Source organism: Gouania willdenowi, chromosome 21 (genome assembly GCF_900634775.1).
Source record: "Gouania willdenowi chromosome 21, fGouWil2.1, whole genome shotgun sequence".
Classification (NCBI taxonomy): Eukaryota; Metazoa; Chordata; class Actinopteri; order Blenniiformes; family Gobiesocidae; genus Gouania; species Gouania willdenowi.
This window is the reverse complement of record NC_041064.1, coordinates 24,889,116-24,909,043: the sequence shown is the minus strand read 5'-3', so window position 1 is coordinate 24,909,043 and position 19,928 is coordinate 24,889,116. Positions and strand designations below refer to the sequence as shown.

General features: G+C 37.2%; 1 protein-coding gene and 1 long non-coding RNA gene across 2 annotated transcripts; both read left to right on the top strand.

Annotated features, from left to right (window-relative positions):
• Positions 1–8,432: 8,432 nt before the first annotated feature.
• LOC114454789 (uncharacterized) lies at positions 8,433–11,366 on the top strand. Its single transcript, XR_003672617.1, has 3 exons — positions 8,433–8,607; positions 8,720–8,830; positions 11,309–11,366. It is a non-coding gene; the product is annotated as an uncharacterized LOC114454789 (long non-coding RNA).
• A 166-nt stretch (positions 11,367–11,532) lies between these two features.
• On the top strand, positions 11,533–19,684 carry LOC114454757 (NLR family CARD domain-containing protein 3-like; the record flags this gene model as incomplete). The annotated part of the gene is made up of 7 exons (XM_028435499.1): positions 11,533–11,734; positions 11,856–11,871; positions 11,953–13,728; positions 13,803–13,976; positions 14,065–14,217; positions 18,882–18,928; positions 19,053–19,684. Coding segments are annotated over 7 exons (2,901 nt in total), but the record flags the coding sequence as incomplete, so codon positions are not given.
• Positions 19,685–19,928: the final 244 nt, after the last annotated feature.

Here is a 19,928-nt window from a genome sequence, read left to right as displayed (position 1 = left end):
ATGTTTCATACCTCACACACACACACACACACACACACACACACACACACACACACACACACACACACACACACACACACACACACACACACAGTCACAGAGCAGACACACACACACACACAGTCACAGAGCAGACACACACACACACACACACACACAGTCACAGAGCAGACACACACACACACAGTCACACAGTCATAGAGCACACACACACACACACACAGTCATAGAGCAGACACACACACACACACACACAGTCACAGAGCAGACACACACAAACACACTGATGAAGAACTGACCAACATCTGAAACAGGAAGGACAGCAGACCTCCAGGAACAAACTCTGCAGAGAAAAGGTTTGAGTCTGTGTGAGAGAGAGATACATTTATGTATTTATAGATATTCTGTCCATGCATGTATGTATATATACATATGTACATGTATGTATGTATATATGTATGTACGGATGTACATGTGTGTCTATATGGATATATGTTTTTATTTTTTTGTCTTTACAAGTCATAGACATTATAATATAGTAAGTGTGTGTGATATTATAATAATTATAATATTGTGCTATTAGAGGGTGAGGGGAGGAGCCAACAACAAGTTAATAATAGACTAATATGTGGGGCAAAGGCAGGGGCGTAGCACCACATTTTGGATTTTGGGTACAAACCATCTTGTTGGGCCCCCCCTGTAACTTTTAATATGTACACTTTTATTTCACCTGGAAACTAAACTAGTATTATTATATAAACTTTATTTTTATCTTTACATTAACCCAGAAGTTTCTGGGTCGTGACCCCATTTTAATATCACAAATGTCCAGCGACCCCTGGGACATTTTTTTCTAGAATTAGTTTCTGATCATGTTTAATAAAGTGTGTTATTAATACAGAGTAGCCAGGATTATGTATTTATATACTGTATTTTATTTGAACTAGATTGATATGTTTGAGAATGTTTACGTATAGGATACAGTTATTTGATATTTATTGTCTGTGATGTGTATTTGAAAAACGATAATTAAAAAAAAAGTTTTCATCTACTTTTTTTTAAATTTTATTTTATTTTTTTAATTACTAGACATTTAAACCCCATTATAATTCCAGGCTGACCCCACATGGGGTCCTGACCCCAAGGTTGAAAAAACTGCACTAACCTAATGACTCGATATCCATTAATTGTATTTTATAAATCTGTTCTACTATGTTTTAATAGTTTATTGAATATTGTGTTTTTGACATACTTTTGCTACAATTTAAGGGGCGGCTGGTAATTTTTAGATGATTTGTTTATTTCTTTTTTTGGGGGGGAGGTATAACTAACACGACTTACACATTCATTCATTCATTAATAATAATAAAAATAAAAAAAATTATAAATAAAAGGAAGAGGGATCAATGATGGTTTCGACATCTAGCAGGAGGAGGCTAACACAGAGCCAATGAGGTCCCCCCACCACCCAAGCACCTAACCCGAGGACGTTAATAATAATAATAATAATAATAATAATAATAATAATAATAATAATAATAATAATAATAATAATAATAATAATAATAATAATAATAATAAATACAATGGGGGGAAATAAAACTTTTTGAAAATCAAAGATACATAAGATCTTTGTATTCTGGGCCCAGAAAACTGGGCCCAGAACATGCCAACAAAAATGGAAGAGAACTTTAAGCTCCTCAAAGAAGAGCTTAAAGAAATGATTAAGGACATGAGACAGGATTTCACGTCCTTAGGACAGGAACTATCTACGAAGATGGAGATGAAGATGGAGAACATGACGAATGCCCTGGAGAAATCATTGAAAATACTGGAGAATGATGTCAAGGTACTGAAAGAAGAAAATGCAAAGAATGCTGAAAAGATAAAAATGCTGGATGCGAGGGTTGAAGATCTGGAAAGAAAAGAAAGAGAAAAGGATGTCATCATCACGGGCCTAAAGATAAGGCCAAGGAGCTACGCCAGTGCAACAAGACAAACAGAGGATCCGACCATCGAAGACGAAAAATCGATTGAAGAACAGGTGATTGATTACCTGGACTCGAAAGGTATTGAAGTGAACCCAGACAACATCAACTACTACCAGCTGCTGCCAAAACGCAAAGACACCAGAGATGTGAAAATTACATTTACCAACGTGAAATATAAAGCTGAAATAATGAGACAAGGAAGAAAACTGGTGGGAACGATGGTGTTTATGAACGAGAACTTGACGAAGCAGAATGCAAGTATCGCATGGAAAGCACGCCAACTGAAGAAAGGAGGGAAAATTGTGAAAAACTGGACCAGAGGCTGCAGGATTTACATCACACCTCCAGGAGGAGAAAATGGAAAACCCGTTCTACTCCAAAGGATGGAAGACCTGGAAAAATACGAATGAGGTACCTAAAAGCCAAGAACACTGATAAAAATCATGGATATGGACAGAACCACTAAAAATCATCCACAACATCATCAACATCAACAACGGGAGATTAATCAAGTAGACGAAGTGGACCCAAACAACTTTTCACATTGGAAACAATACACGAACAGCCATTACTACACAGAGAATGACTTCAAAATGGAAAATAAGAAGGAAAAAGGTCTGTCACTTGTTCACTGTAATTGTCGCAGTATGTATGCAAATTTTGAAGACATTAAGGATTACATCTCTACTTTGTATAGATTTGATATAATAGCACTATCAGAAACTTGGATGACAGAAAAAAAAGGCATGGATTTTATGATAAAAGGATATAAATTTGTCTATAAGAACAGATTACATAAGCCAGGAGGAGGGGTAGCACTATTCATAAAAGAAAATATTGAGATGGAGATTATAGAGTCTTTGAGTTTAACTGTGGAAGAAGTAATGGAATGTATAACAGTGAAAATTACAAGTCCAGAGGGACGTAAGATAATAATCTGTTGTTTATATCGTGCACCTGACTGTAAAATAGACATATTTAATGAGAAACTAACTAAAATGGAGACTTCAATATAAACATTTTAAATCCTTTAAAAAATACACACATTGAAGACTTTGCCAATTGCATGTACACAAATGGATTAAAACCTCTCATAACGCAACCAACCAGAATTAATAAACACAGCTCAACACTGATAGATAACATCTTCACAAACATACAAAACACAGATGTAAAGAGTGGTATATTAATAAATGACATTTCAGATCATTTACCAATATTTATGATACTAAACACAAAAGAGAAGAAGAACCGTGAAAATCATAACACACAGACATACAGGAGACTGGAAGGAGAAAAACAACTAGAAAACTTTAAACAACAGATAAAAAGCGAGACGTGGGAGAGTGTTTTCAATGAAGGAGATGTAGATACAGCGTATGACACATTTACAGACACAATAACGACAATATACGATAAATGCTGCCCTTTGAAACAAATAACAACCAAAAGTAAAATAAACAATGTACCATGGATTAATAAGAAAATAGCCAACGTATGCAAAAAGAAAAACATATTATATAAAAAATATATAACAGAAAAAACATTAAAATGCAGACCATTTTATAATAAACAATGCAAAAGAATACAATAAAAACATAATAGCACAAGAACTCAACAGTTTTTTCATAAATACTGGAAAAAACACAGAGAAAGGAATAAATAAACACCCAACACTTAAATGGAACCATTTTGACAATGAGAAGAAAGACATTGATAAGTACCTTGTACTTGAAGAAGTAACAGAAGCAGAGGTGGACAGAATAATCACTACCTGTACCTCAAAAAAATCCAGAGACATTAATAATCTAACTATGAGTCTAATAAAAACCATAACAGCTGAAATAACCCCGCCATTAACACATATAAGTAATCTCTCATTCAAGAATGGTGTTTTCCCAGAAAAGATGAAAATTGCAAAAATCAGACCGATTTACAAGGGTGGAGAAAAATGGAATTTCACTAATTATCGACCTATATCAATATTACCACAATTATCAAAAATTCTGGAAAAACTGTTAATGAACAGACTCGACAAATTTATAGAAGATAATAATATACTACATGAAGGACAATACGGATTTAGAAAAGGACGTTCAACAGCAATGGCAATAATTGACATCACGGAGAATATAAGAGAAGCATTAGAAAAAAAACTATTTGTATTCGGAATTTTTCTGGACCTAAAAAAAGCCTTTGACACAATTAATCACGATATTCTTGAACAAAAACTTCAAAATTACGGAATAAAGTACAACGCCTTAAAATGGATTAAAAGCTCAATGACAAATAGGAGACAATATGTTGACTTTGAAGAACACATATCAAAATGCCAAACTATACAATGTGGTGTTCCACAGGGTTCAATTTTAGGGCCAAAACTGTTCATTCTATACATAAACGACATTTTCAAAGTCTCAAATTGCCTCAAACTAACGTTGTTTGCAGATGACACAACCATTCTATGCACAGGCAAAGACATTAAAACTCTAATAGAGTCAACAAATGAAGAACTATTAAAAATTCAAACTTGGTTAGATGTAAACAAATTAGCCCTAAACGTCAGTAAAACAAAATTCATTAATTTCGGAAAGAGAAATAAAACGGTAGATATAAGACTGAAACTAAACATGGAAATAATAGAACAAGTAAAAGAATATAGGGTACTAGGAGTGTGGATGGACGACAAGCTGACCTGGAAAAAACATATACAAATAGTTAAAAACAAAGTTGCCAAAAGCAGTTACATCCTATGGAAGCTTCAACAAATCCTACATACCAAATGACTTAAAACAATCTATTCTTCACTCATAGCATCGCACTTAAATTACTGCTCCGAAATATGGGGTAATAACTATAAAACGTATCCTGAACCACTATTTAAACAACAAAAAAAAGCTATAAGAATTTTACATAAAGTACCACACAACACACACACAAACGATTTATTTGAGAAGGCAAAATACCTAAAACTGCAAGAAATAATACACTACAACACACAAATACACGCATTTAGGGCTGCATTAAAAAAACTACCACATCGAATACAAAAACGTTTCACATACAATCAAAATCCCTATGAATTCAGACATAATAATGTGTTTAGACCAAACAGGGTCATATCAAACGTTGGCAAACATAGTACTGTGCATAGAGCCATGAACCTCTGGAACAGTCTTGACGAAGAGACACAACAGTCCATTAATCTGAAAGGATTTAAGGAGAAAACGAGGAGTACATTTCTACATGCGTACAGATCTCAAGTCAACTCTTCATTTTGGAGAGTTGGAGGAACGTAAACAACGACTGGAAAAGAAAGCCCGAGGAAATACGGAAGAAAAAGACTGTGAAGAGGAGTAACAACAGGAACAACGACTGCAGACGAGAACACATCACAAAAAAAAAAAAAAAAAAAAAAAAAAAGGGAAGAAACGAGGTTGGATGTAAAATTACCTGTGTTCAAATTAGGGGACGGATCTAGATAAGCATAATGCTTTTTTCCGTCGCCCTTTCCGGCATGAAAAAGGACAAAAAAAAAAAAGGACAAAAAAAAAACAAAAAACAATGCTCTGAATGTCAAATGAATTTCTGTGAATGCAACCATGTCGGAAATGAACTGAATAAATAAAAAAAAATAAATAAGATTATATTAATAGTAACAATAGTGAATATGTAGTCATGGTTGGGAGGGTTACTTTTAAAAAGTAATTCAGTACAAATTACAAGTTCTTTGTTAAAAAAGGAATCAGTAACTTACTCTAAGTATCACTATATTAAAGTAATGTAACTGATTACTTTTGGATTACTTCAACACCAAACCTGCAAATAAAGACATAAAAGGATAGAATACGTGTAACCTGCTCACTGTATTATGAACAATTCAGTTGAATCACTGACCTAAATCACAGACCACACCTCTGGGATGGTCACCTGTAATTCCTGCTAGAAGGATCTGTGGCTAACGGCGCTAACACAACCAATATGTCCAAACATTTGGCCACACAACACGGTGTTATACTCAAGTAAGCTGTGTCTGTGACATACTTAGCAGCACCAGTGCTAGCACTAGCATTAGCACAGCAGGTCAAAATAAACAACTGGCTAACGTTGTGTGATAATGATAAAAATGAGGTTAATTAATTATCCTCAGCCAGGGGTCTGCAACCTGTGGCTCTGAAGCCTTATGTGGCCCATTGACTCTTTTGTAATGGCTCCCTATAGCTTTAAAATAATATTGAAATAAATAAATATTTTCTCACAGAGGTTATTAATGATTAATTACTTTGACACCAAATAAAATCATGATAAATCAATTTGTTAACTTAAAAATAAATCACATTATGCAATGACTCAGCACTTTCCTACTTCACCTCCTGAAACATCTACAGACCATTAACTTTCCTACACCTGTGGTTAACCTGAAGTTTTAAATCCCTGGTAAGATAATTAAACTAACTAAAGACTATTCTAGAAGTAAATATACTTTTTAATTGTGTGGAGACAGATTCATTTACCTGCCAACATGTCGGCTTAATATGTATGTTTGATATGTGGCAAGAGATTAGCAATTAGCATGTGTTAACTGACATTATGTGTTATCAAATTCAAGTTACTCACTCACCCACACACACACACACACACACACACACACACACACACACACACACACACACACACACACACACACACACACACACACACACACACACACACTTGCCTGGTGCCTCATAATAATTTAGCAGGACTGTGCAATAATGCCATGGTGTTATATTTTTATTCCTTCTATTTTGATGTGTCTTTCTGTATTTGATTCTTATTTATTGTCTGTAGGTTTTGTGTAAAATGACTCTGTGAAATAGATGATGTGTTAGCAGCTTATTTTTGCAGCTTGGAGTCCAAAAGTCATTTACCTACGGGGACACCACAGTGTATCGTGTGGTATCTTTAGTGGTTTCCATGATAATAAGGCAGTTGATGATTGACTATTGTCTAAAGTCTACACTCTGCGTGTGTGTGTTTTATTCTTCTTTAATCCTGACATTTCTCATTGTTTACATTGTGTTTAAGTTTTGATATATTTGTCGTTTGTTCATTTCTCTAATGGTGTTTGCTTTGTCGCTTCTACTAGAGTTTCAAGTAGATAGTTTATTAAATTTGTAGTTTTTATTATTATTATTCCCTCTTCCTTTAACTACTCCTGCATTTTCAACACATTTCAACAAGTTTGGTGTCAAACTGTTCAAATAATTTAATTTATGCTGTTTTAAATAATGTCTAACTTTTCAACTTTTTTTTTTAAAAACTATTTAACTTTTCATTTTTCATCCACATTCGAATATTTTAAACCTTCAACAGTGAACTTCAGCTGTTCATCCATTCTTCAACTGATTTCAACCTTTAACATGTTCATCTGTCTGTTCACTTTCAGATAAAACAATCAACACATTTCAGCTTTTATCAACTTTTTCAATGCTAGGCAAGTGCTAACACTAGGCTAATGCTAATGCTAAAGCTGATGTTAATGTTAAGCTAATACAGTGCCAGCACCTGCATCCTCATTTATATTTTCTTCAGGAAATGTAAATATTCTACTTTTCATTGTTTAGTAGTGAATATGTTGTTTTCTTTTCCCTGGGATCCTCAGCATTATCTCCTCTTCTTCATGGTTAGCCTTAGCACTGATCATCTTATACTCTGTTCATTATCTTCCTTTTTTGTATGAATGCAGTTTTTAATGGTTTTAAAAAGCATTAGTAATAAAGTCACTTTTGAAATTAATATACAAGCCTGGGTGCCTTGTGTTATATTTCATTGGGTGAAAGTCCAAAGGTGGCGTTGTCCTCCATCTTTGTCCACATACTGGTGTCACACTGTATGCACCAATCTGCTTTTTTCACCTCCGATACCGATATCTGGTGTTTCCTATTGGCCGATACCGATACGACACATATATGAATTACAGTCAGTGCAATTAACAATGTAAAATTAAATAATGAAGGATCTGAAATTGAGAGAAAAAAAAAAACAGCTAAACTAGCTTGGTTGGTAAACATTAAAAAGAAACAGAAATCTTCTTTTTAAAATGGCTTAGTAGAGAATTTAGCGTTAGCATTGCATTTAATGTTAGCATCACAGTATGTAGCATTTAGTGTTAGCATCACAGCGAGTAGCATTTAGCGTAAGCATTGCATTTAACGTTAGCATCACAGTAAGTAGAATTTAGCATTAGCATCACAGTGTGTAGCATTTAGCGTTAGCATCAGAGTGTGTATCATTTAGCGTTAGCATCAGAGTGTGTAGCATTTAGCATTAGCATCACAGAGTTTAGCATTTAGCGATAGCATCACAGTGTGTAGCATTTAGCGTTAGCATCAGAGTGTGTAGCACTATCTCATCTAGTCAGTGTGCTGATAAACTTCAGACCTCCAGATATCTGTTGTGAAACTCAGAGCTTCGACATCTTTTATCTTCTCTAATGTGTGTTTACACTCTTTACCATGATACTCAGGTAGCGCTGTCTGTCTCACACTCATATTTTCAGCTCATCATCTCATGACGTGGAGATGGATCAGGACACGGTGAAGGAACAACATGAGATCCAGACTGAAGATCAGAGGTGAGACCACGTCAGAGCTCAGCACTCACACCCCTGTATATCAGTGTTACACTGTGTGTGTGTGTGCGTGTGTGTGTGTGTGTGTGTGTGTGTGTGTGTGTGTGTTTTAAAGGACCAGGAAGCATCTCGCAACTGGACCTGGACCCAGCTGTGTGTCCTTTAGAAGTGACCAGTCCATGCACAAAGTCATTAACTTCAAAGGTGGTCCATCTACTGACCCACAGTGAGTCCACATAAAGAAGGTTGCTGGTTGTCTTCCTGATGGTCCAGGGGCCTCATTTATTGATCCGTTCATAGAACTGGTTCTAAACACGTTCAGACCAATGAAATGTAGAATGTGCACCAGTACAAAAAGAATCAGTATTTATGAAGCGTGTGGACAGAGGTCGTACACACAGCAGTGTTGATTAATCCCACCTGTTCTAAAGCTAGCACATGTTCAGGATCATTTACATTAAGACACGCCTCCAATTGACCATATATGGTAGCAGCAATCCTTTTAACCCTCCTATTATTCTTGATGTCAGTTTGACCTCATTCAATGTTTATCACTCAAAAAATAATAGACTTTTTTTTTTTGCTTTATATTTCATGACTTTTCTTAATTTGATACAATTGATTAAACATAAGATGATCATGATGATGTTTATTCATTGTGATGAACACATATTACACACATTGGTGTAAAACGTGTGTGTGTGTGTGTGTGACTTTACATCTCCACACCTACAGAGTTGATACATGACATTGTAAAATAAAACTGATATTTCATGCTTTCATTTTTAAACATGTGAAACCCCTCACACACAAAAAACAACCACAAAAACAATAAAACCATAAAGCGAAAAACAAATAAATAAAAACTCTGTTAAAAGAGGAGTGAAACTTTATAGTGAATAACTCCATAGGAATGTGTATGAACTGTGTATGAATGATGGTGGTGGTCAGAGGGGCCGTAGGCACCAAATGGTAGCCACACTTCTGTCAGTCTGCCCCAGGACACCCGTGGCTATAATGTGGCTTACCACCACTAGTATATCTGGTGTGAATAAATAATTGTTTCTGTTCATGCTTTAATTTTTTATTATTATTATTATTATTATTATTATTATTATTATTATTATTATTATTATTATTATTATTATTATTATTATTAATGTTACAAAAAAATAACAGAAATAAGTAAATGAATCTATAGGGGGGGTGTCACCAATATCAATCACTATGGTTCATTGTGTGAGAGTCATGAATGTTCCCACACATTAGAAAATATTTAGATAAAATATTTTCCAGATCCACTAACTGTAAAAGTTAAAGTTTGACCTGATGGTGGCGCTGCAGTAAAGGTCAAAGGTCATATCATCACCACAACCAATAGGTTCATACTCTAGTGTTCATTAATGTTGTCAGTAAATTTGAGAAGATTTAGATGAAAACTATTCCAGATAAATGAATTCTAATGTAAAAGTTTGTCCTGATGGTGGCGCTAGAGAACAGGTCAATGTTTCATTATCAAGGCCTTATTTATGGATTCAACAAATAAACAAATTGTCTGACACTAAGGCCCTATGCTACTAATCTAGATTATTATATCCTGGATTAATCTCTGTTAGCTTCAACTAACCAAACACTCCCTGTCAGAGAGAAGCTGTCCTATGAAGGTCGATAACAACACGCTAATTATAGCCAAGTGTTTTCAGCCTGGGTACGTGCACGTTCACATGAAAGGGTTGGAACTAGCAGCGTCTGACCAATCACTACAATGGAGAAAACTGGCAGAGCTTTACAGGAGGAGGAGCTTATGATCTTATACTTGCTGTATGAAAGGAGCTTCTTTTAAAAAATAAAATGTGATTGATTGATCGATTGATTGATTGATTGATTGATTAAATAAATATCATGAGTTCATATCCAGGATGACAGTGAAGAGCAACAATAGTGCTGCGCAGTGACACACATGCTGGTTTGGCCATGTCCTTCACCTACCTCCGATCATCTGACGAAAGCTATTCTACAGTTTGACCCAAGGGCAGCAGGTTGGAGATGGCCAGGAGGCAAGACCCACCCACAATGGGTCAATATCATAGTAGGTGATCTGCTGGTACAGGACCACCAGCTTTGGAAGAAATTGGTTCACCTGGACCGCCCTCACCACAGGAGCCTTAGTTAATTAGTTTTATATGTGTATGGTGTTTTCATAATTATTTATTATTTTTGTATATATATTGTGTTTTAAATGTTTGCCCTATTTAGTGTGGTGTGTTAAACAGCCAGAATGAAAAGTGGCTCATTGAGAGTGGTAAGCACCCCAATAAAAAAAATCAATTCTGATGGACTATGTTTGTTATTGAAGTGGTGTTGATGTAAATCTCAGCAAACAGTGGAAGGTGAAAGAGAAAAGGCTTTGTAGGAATGGTCTCCAGTGTGTAGGTGAGTCTTAGACAGTGTGTGATCTTCAGATTTATGAAGGATTGAAGCCAAATAAAGCCTCAGTCCAACAGACTTGTTCTCCTGTTCAGTGGAAACATGCTGAGATGTTCCACACGTGAGCTGAGCTACAAAAGCTGCTCCACACTCACTGCACTGTGGCTCTGCAGGACATCACTCACTGTTACTGATGTTCACATGATGTTAGCAGAGCTTCCTGTGCTTTCCTCCAGCTGCTCCTCAGCATGTCTGAGTGTCTGTGTCTTCTCCACAGCAGCTTGGAGGGTGTGGATGGTTCCTCTGGAGCTGAGCCTGACTCCATCTTTACGGTGTGTACGTCTACAAAGACACTAAACCTGTGATCAAACCACTGTACACACACACACACACACACACACACACACACACACACACACACACACACACACACACACACACACACACGATTAGACCAGTCCTTAAGTAATCGCCTTTAATGTGTTTGTGTTCCAGCTGCTGGAGGACAACATCATCAGCTTTGTTAAGGCTGAACTCAAACACATGCAGAGGATTGTGGATGGAGATGATCCAGAGTGCTCAGAGAGTCAGATGGAGGGTGAAGATGAGGAGCAGAGGAGGAGCAGGGAGGCCTTTCTGAACATCACACTGTATTTCCTGAAGAGGATGAAGCAGGAGGAGCTGGCTGAGCGTCTGCAGAGCAGTAAGAGCATGTGAACATCTTCACTGTGAGGAACATCACATGAAGGACACAAAGCTGGCTTTTCTTTTTTAAAACACAATTCAATCAGTCACATTTAATCTGAGGAACCATCCAGACTGAGAACATCACACACTTTGATCTCCAATGTTCAAACCTGCTCTGACTTCTCCACTCTAACATTAAGTTTGTCTTCATTCAGGAACAAAGGCTCCTCAATACAAACGTGAGCTGAAGTCCAAGCTGAAGAAGAAGTTCCAGTGTGTGTCTGAGGGCGTGGCTAAAGCAGGAAGTCCAACCCTCCTGAAGGAGATCTACACAGAGCTCTACATCACAGAGGGAGGGGGTGGAGATGTCAACCAGGAACATGAGGTCATACAGATAGAAACAGCATCCAGGACATCAGACACAGCAGAAAGAGCCATCACACTAGAAGAGCTCTTTAAAGCCCCTCCTGGAAGACCTCGACCAATCAGGACAGTGATGACAAAGGGCGTGGCTGGCATTGGGAAAACACTCTTAACACACAAGTTCACTGTGGACTGGGCTGAAGACAAAGCCCAGCAGGAGGTCCACTTCACATTCCCACTGACCTTCAGAGAGCTGAACGTGCTGAGGGGGAGGAGCTTCAGCTTGGTGAGACTTGTTGATCACTTCTTCTCTGGAAGCAAAGAAGCAGGAATCTGCAGCTTCCAGGACTTCCTGGTTTTGTTCATCTTGGATGGTCTGGATGAGTGTCGGCTCCCTCTGGACTTCCTCAGCACTCAGACCCTGACTGATGTCTCAGAGTCCACCTCAGTGGAGGTTCTGCTGATAAATCTCATCAGAGGAGAACTGCTTCCATCAGCCCTCCTCTGGATAACCACACGGCCTGCAGCAGCCAATCAGATCCCTCCTGAGTGTGTGGACATGGTGACAGAGGTCAGAGGGTTCACTGACCCTCAGAAGGAGGAGTACTTCAGGAGGAGGTCCACAGATAAAGAGCAGGTCAGCAGGATCATGTCCCACATAATGACGTGTCGTAGCCTCCACATCATGTGCCACATCCCGCTATTCTGCTGGATCACTGCTACAGTTCTGGAGGATGTGTTGAAGAGCAGAGAGAAGGGAGAGCTGCCCAGGACTCTGACTCAGATCTACAGCCACTATGTGGTCCTTCAGAACAAAGTCAAGATGGTGAAGTTTGATGGAGGAGCTGCCACAGATCAACACTGGAGTCCACAGAACAGGGAAATGATGAAGTCTCTGGGAAAACTGGCTTTTGAGCAGCTGCAGAAAGGAAAGCTGATCTTCTATGAGAGTGACCTGACAGAGTGTGGCATGGACCTCAGAGCAGCCTCAGTGTGCTCAGGAGTGTTCACACAGGTCTTCAGAGAGGAGAGCAGCCTGTACCAGGACAAGGTGTTCACCTTCATCCACCTGAGCCTTCAGGAGTTTCTGGCTGCTCTTCATGTCCATCAGACCTTCATCAGCTCTAAAGTCAACCTGCTGGAACATAAACCACTGAACTTTCCCCATAGTGGAGGTCAGCCTGACTTTAACCTTCTCTATCAGAGTGCTGTGGACGAGGCCTTACGAAGTCCAAATGGACACTTGGACTTGTTCCTCCGCTTCCTGCTGGGTCTGTCACTGCCGACCAATCAGAGGCTCCTACAAGGCCTGCTGACACAAACAGGAATTGACTCACAGACCAATCAGAGAACAGTTGAATACATCAAGAAGAAGCTGAATGAGAGTTTGTCCACAGAGAGAAGCATCAACCTGTTCCACTGTCTGAATGAAGTGAATGATCACTTTCTGCTGGAGCAGATCCAACGGTCCATGAGATCAGGAAATCTCTCCACAGAGGAACTTTCTCCTGCTCAGTGGTCAGCTCTGGTCTTCATCTTACTGTCATCACAAGAACATCTTGATGTCTTTGACCTGAAAAGATTCTCTCCTTCAGAGGAAGCTTTTCTGAAGCTGCTCCCAGTGATCAAAGCCTCCAAGAAAGTTGAGTATGTGACTTTAGAACATGTCTTTAATTCTCTCAAAGACAAACATGTGTAAGGTTTCTCTGATTCTTCATCAGGTTGAGTTTCTGTGGTCTCTCAGAGAGAAGCTGTGCAGCTCTGTCCTCAGTCCTCAGCTCTCAGTCCTCCAGTGTGAAACATCTGGACCTGAGTAACAATGATCTGCAGGATTCAGGAGTGAAGCTGCTGTGTGAAGGACTGAAGAGTCCTCACTGTAAACTGGACTATCTCAGGTCAGTGGGATCACATGTTCCATCAACATTGTCCTGTTCCTCGTCTCCTCACTTGTTTCCTGAGTTGTGGATGTTTTTCTGAATCCAGTCTGTCAGGTTGTGTCATCACAGAGGTGGGCGGGGCTTCTCTGGCAGCAGCTTTGAGCTCCAACTCCTCCAGTGTGAGAAAGCTGGACCTGAGCTACAACCATCCAGGAGACTCAGCAGTGAAGCTGCTCTCTCAGACACTGAACACTCTGAGGTGAGACACATCACAGCAGCTCATCACATGTTCACATCAATCCTCATCACATGTGTGACAGAGAGCTGTATCAGAGGAATGTGATGAAGGTGTGAGAGGTGGGACACTAAAGGAGGAGGACTGGGACAGGTTAGAGGGATGAAGGACAGAGATAAGAAGGTAGTGAGGAGTGAGGAGAGGCTGATGTAGAAATATGAGGAGCTGATGAAGGAATGAGAGAGAAGATCAGAGGAGGTGGAACCAATCAGTGAGGATTGTGTTCATACAGAAATATAAATATATTTTATGAAATTATATTTTAATCTTTTCTCTGATACAAGTTATCAAGTCAAAAAATTAGGGATGAACCTAAATGTGAATTATTGACAGAAAACTAAAATAAATTTCCAGCTCTGAATGTTACTAACCACTAAAATTAAAACTATGCAATTGTATAAATCAAAACTAATACTTCAAATAATCAATCAATAAAATGTAGGGGATTTTTTTCCAGATACACTTTTTAAGTTTTTGGTTGAAATTTTCTTAATGTTCTGAGAGAAATGAAGATCTTATGAGCTCTGAAAAAGGAACAAAGAAAATCCATCATGTGTAGCAGCTGTAAACCTGTAAAAACTTTGACCAATGAAAAAAGATTGTTCGGTTTTTTATGAACCAATCATGTCTCTCTCTGTCCCTGCTCGTTCTCCACCCCTCACGTCCATGAGCCCACACTCATAGCGCGTCATTGGTGACAAACATAAAACAGAGTTTTTAGTCACGTTTTTTAACATACAGTATATAATGATAAAGTTTAGTGTTTACTTACTGCTAAATGAGATGACGTAGTTTCTACACAATAAAAGTGATGAGCTTAAATCCACTTCTGCAGCAGCGGTGCTAATGCATGTGAGTGAGACAGAGCACAGAGGGGAGGGGGGTAAGCTACATTCAAAATCATGCTAGCTTTAAAAAAAAACACCTACCCTGCCTTTAAAATATGAAAATATTTATTTAGCACTGACATTCCAACAATGCACAATATAAAATAAAATAAGAAAATAGTTAACTTGACCCACTCATACAATTATTAAAACAGAAATATGTATGTTTTAAAAACATTTTAAATCTATTTCAAACTGTATACTTATGTTACAAATAATAATTGTTAGAGTTTTCGAGCTAACTCTGGTGTTCAGTACCTGAGATTTCATACAGAAAGACATAGTCAGAGGTTTTGCTGAATCAATCAATCAATTTATTAGAAATGAACAGAAAATGAATCAACAAGTCATAACAAGTCAACAGAAGAACAGACACTCATCTAAAACACAGCTGTGGTCCTCAGGGTCTGCTCACTCCCTGGGCCCCAAACATAGATTTATCAGTGTTTTTATATATTTAGAAATCAAATGATCAGCTCCTTGTAATTAGTTAAAGATGTCATTTACTGGTGATTTAAAGCAATACAAGTTATGTTTAAGATTTATTGATTTATTCATTATTATTGATCATTAGATCAGATGTTCTGAAACTGTTTGTCCTTGTTCTGAAAATGACAGCTAACAAGTTGACCTGAATATATTTTATGAATAGATTTATTGAGTATTAAGATATATAATTATAGTATTCCACACAAAAAGAAACAATGAATAATAATCCATTCTAACATTTCCTCTCTTCACACTGTTTAATAGTGTGACTATAAAAAATTATGAATAAGACAAAATATTTAATTCAGACTATGTTTTAATATGTTATATTAACGTTATTTGGAAATTATAATATCAGGTTACTTAAAGTAAGCCTGTTAATTTATTTTATTTTTCCTTCAATTTTATTTCAAGTTATATTCCTATTTTGTTTACCATTGTTAGAGTGGGCCAAAAACTTTTATTTAACTTTATTACATTTATTTGGATTTACTGTTAGACTATGTTTTAATATAAGAAAAAAGTTATAAGTAGAACAGAACAGAATACAAACATGATTTGTGTTTAAATTAAATATACAGAGTAAACTTGAAATTAGCCACTTATATTTATCTGTACAAACAATAACTGAATACATGCTCATCAAAATCAATCTTATAAAACATCACACGATTACAAAAGATGTTATAAGAATTATTCAATACAGATTTTATAATTTCTTTATTACATAAAACCACATAGTGAGGTGAGTCTATGATTACTATGTAGTGTGTGTGTATTTTATTTTAATATCACTTCTCTTTCCATGTGAATGTGAAAACCCACAGCAGGAAACTTAACTGATTGATTGATTGATTGATTCTTACTTCTTAGTGAGGAAAAATACATTCACGGTCCTGCCTGCCCACAGCGACCAGTCAGGAAATGACTTTCAGAAATTACTATCAATCTTTATAAAGTTTATATGGAAGCTTTTGAAGCACAAATGACAAAAACACGTGATCACCCTCTAATATAAACTGTGTAGAAAAAATCTATCAATATAATATAGAAACTTTTGTTGAATAAAAACCAATTGAAGCACAGTGATATCGCTTACTCATTTAAATTACAATTATATGAATCCATATTAGTTAATTAGTGTTATTCTATCAGCTGTTCTATTTCCTAACTGAGCAGGTGGTTTGTTTCAGATTATTTACATTTATATTTAACGTAATTCATCATTGCCCTCTCTTGTAACATATTATATTTATTAAAAATAAATAAATCATAATTAAAGTTTAACATATACGTCCTCGACTAAATCAAATACTTATCCAATGGTTTCTGTTCTCAGCTGGTGATGTTTGTATCTTGTGAACAAAAAACTACAACATTTATATATATTTCAAAGGTTGATTATGATTTTTTAAATATTTCAAGTTATAATTTCTATCTAATTCTATCCATGTCTACATAAGTATTTATCTATCTGAGGATATAAATACACATAAGGGTTTTAGTTGAGATTTTTAGAACATAAAGAGAGGATAATGATAATATTCTACACAGTTGTAACATAATATTCAAACTAAAAGAGATTATTAAAGAAGTGAATAAAAAAGTAAGAAAATAACCCAAAGAACTGAAAAGTAAATCAAATCATTAGAATAAAACAGTAATTAGAACAAAACAGAAATGTAACCAGGTGTTATGTTAATTTATGCCTCTACTAATATTTATAGGGATTACAAGAAAACAGATTTTTGATTGTATTTATGTCTTTATTATCTCTCTAAAGAGTCCTAGTTAAATCTATAGACCACGTACCATGTACAGTTCATATATATCTATATGTGTGTGTGTGTGTGTGTGTGTGTGTGCGTGCGTGCGTGCGTGTGTGTGTGTATATTTTTATATTAGATATACGCCCTCCCTCCGAGAAATTAACAGCTGCTCCTTTAAATTGTAGCAAAAATATGTCACAAACCATTAGTCATTAGGTTATTGCATTTTTTTCAACCTTAGGGTCAGGATCCCATGTGGGGTCAGCCTGGAATTAAAATGGAGTTTTAATTTCTAGTAATTGGTTAAAAAGTAGGTAAAAACTGATTAAAAATCTATTTTTAAAGTTTTTTGAAATATTGTTTTTCAAATACACAATACAAATACAAATACAGTAAATATCAAATAACTGTATCCTATACTTTAACTTCCTGAAATACATAAATCTAGTTCAAATAAAATACAAAAAAATAAAGTTTATATAATAATACTAGTATAGTTTCCAGGTGTAAAAAGTGTACATATTAAAAGTTACAGGAGGGGCCCAACAAGATGGTTTGTACCCAGGGCCTAAAATGTGGTGCTACGCCCCTGGTGCACACTCACAGCCAGGGTTTGTAACGCACAGACATCATCAGTTCTCAGATGAATATATGCATTATTAGCTAAACTTCACAATAACACTATAACAATGCAATAGATTAGATCAGCTGACATGAACCTGAATCACTGCACCATCTATGTTTATGTCACGTGACTCCAAAATCCTTTTATGCACACCACAAGGAAATAATCTGACTATTTAAACGTTATTTAACAACTCTCCACATCCATTACACACAGAACACACAATCATAATAACACACTCCATCTCCATCACCACCACCTTGTAAAAATACTGTAGTGTGACGTTAAACTGTATGAATAGGTATGAAAGTGTACGGTGGCACCATGCTCTTACTTTGAGCTGCAGGGAGGGTTACCATGGTTTCAGGTGTCCATATGTCGAGGTGTGCTCTGGGGGCGTGGAGATAAAGTCTCTCATGAGGGGACGAATGTCCAGGGAGTTCAGAATCTGTGTGTTGCTGGGGGTACTGCAGCACCCCTACTTCCTGTGGCCCTGCTGAATATTCAGTTACTGTTGATCAACCTGATTTATGATGATATTAATGTTTGTAAACACAGACAAATTAGATGTGATCAATACGTTAGATCACATGATCACATGAGTTCTGATTGGATTTCAGCCTAGGTGACCAAATAGTGTATATATACATATATATAATTGTGTATAGTTTAGATCAGAGGAGGTGGAACCAATCACTGAGGATGAAGAGAGGAACACTTTGAAGGAGATGAAGAAGGTGAAGCTGTTGAAGACAAACCAGTAGAAACATGGAGACTTGATGGAGATGGCATCAGGTTTCTGAGCAGCACTTTGGACTCTTTAGGTGTGTAAATCACTGCCTGTGTTTGCTCCTGCAGGGTGGACCATGGAGGAGAGCAGAGGATCAAAGCTGGTGTGAGGAAGTGTAAGTGTGTGTGTGTGTGTTCATTCAAAGTGTCCTCATGAAGCTCTGAGTGAATGAACATGTCAGTGATACAGAGAGAATGAAGCATCACATGATCAAATGTTGTTTCTTTGTGTCTCATCAGATTTCTGTCACATTCACCTCGACACAAACTCCATCAACAGAAACCTCAGACTGTCTGACAACAACAGGATGGTGACACGTGTGAAGAAGGAGGAGGAGCTTTATCCTGATCATCAGGACAGATTTGATCACTATCAGGTTCTGTGTAGTACTGGTCTGACTGGTCGCTGTTACTGGGAGGTGGAGAGGAATGGAGATGTTTCAATAGCAGTGAGTTACAGAGGAATCAGAAGAAAAGGAGACATTGATGATTGTTGGTTTGGATTTAATAATCAGTCCTGGAGTCTGAGATGTTACGGTGGTTTTTACTACTTCAGACACAATAACATATTCACACGTACCTCCTGTCCCTGTGGTTCCTCTGGTAGAGTAGGAGTGTATGTGGACTGTCCTGATGGACGTCTGTCCTTCTATGAAGTCTCCTCTGACTCTCTGACACTCATCCACACCGTCTGTACCTCCTTCACTGACACTCTGTATCCTGGGTTTGGGATTTGGTACTATGGTTCCTCTGTGTCTCTGAGTCCTCTGTGAGACAGACAGACAGACAGACACACACACACACACACAGACAGACAGACAGACACACACAGCTACACAGACAGACAGACAGACAGCCAGACAGACAGACAGACACAAAACAGACAGCCACACAGACAGAGAGATAGACAGAAGTGTCTCTGAGTCCTCTGTGAGACAGACAGACAAGATGACTGACTTCCTGTTTAGTTTTGGGCGGGGTTATAATGTATCTTTTTGCTCATCTTGGGGTCAAGAATATATGTAAATTTGATGTGAATCCATTGAAAAATAGCAAAGATACAGCATTTAGAATATGACGGCGAAAGATTTTACAGTGACATTATAGGCCCCTCCC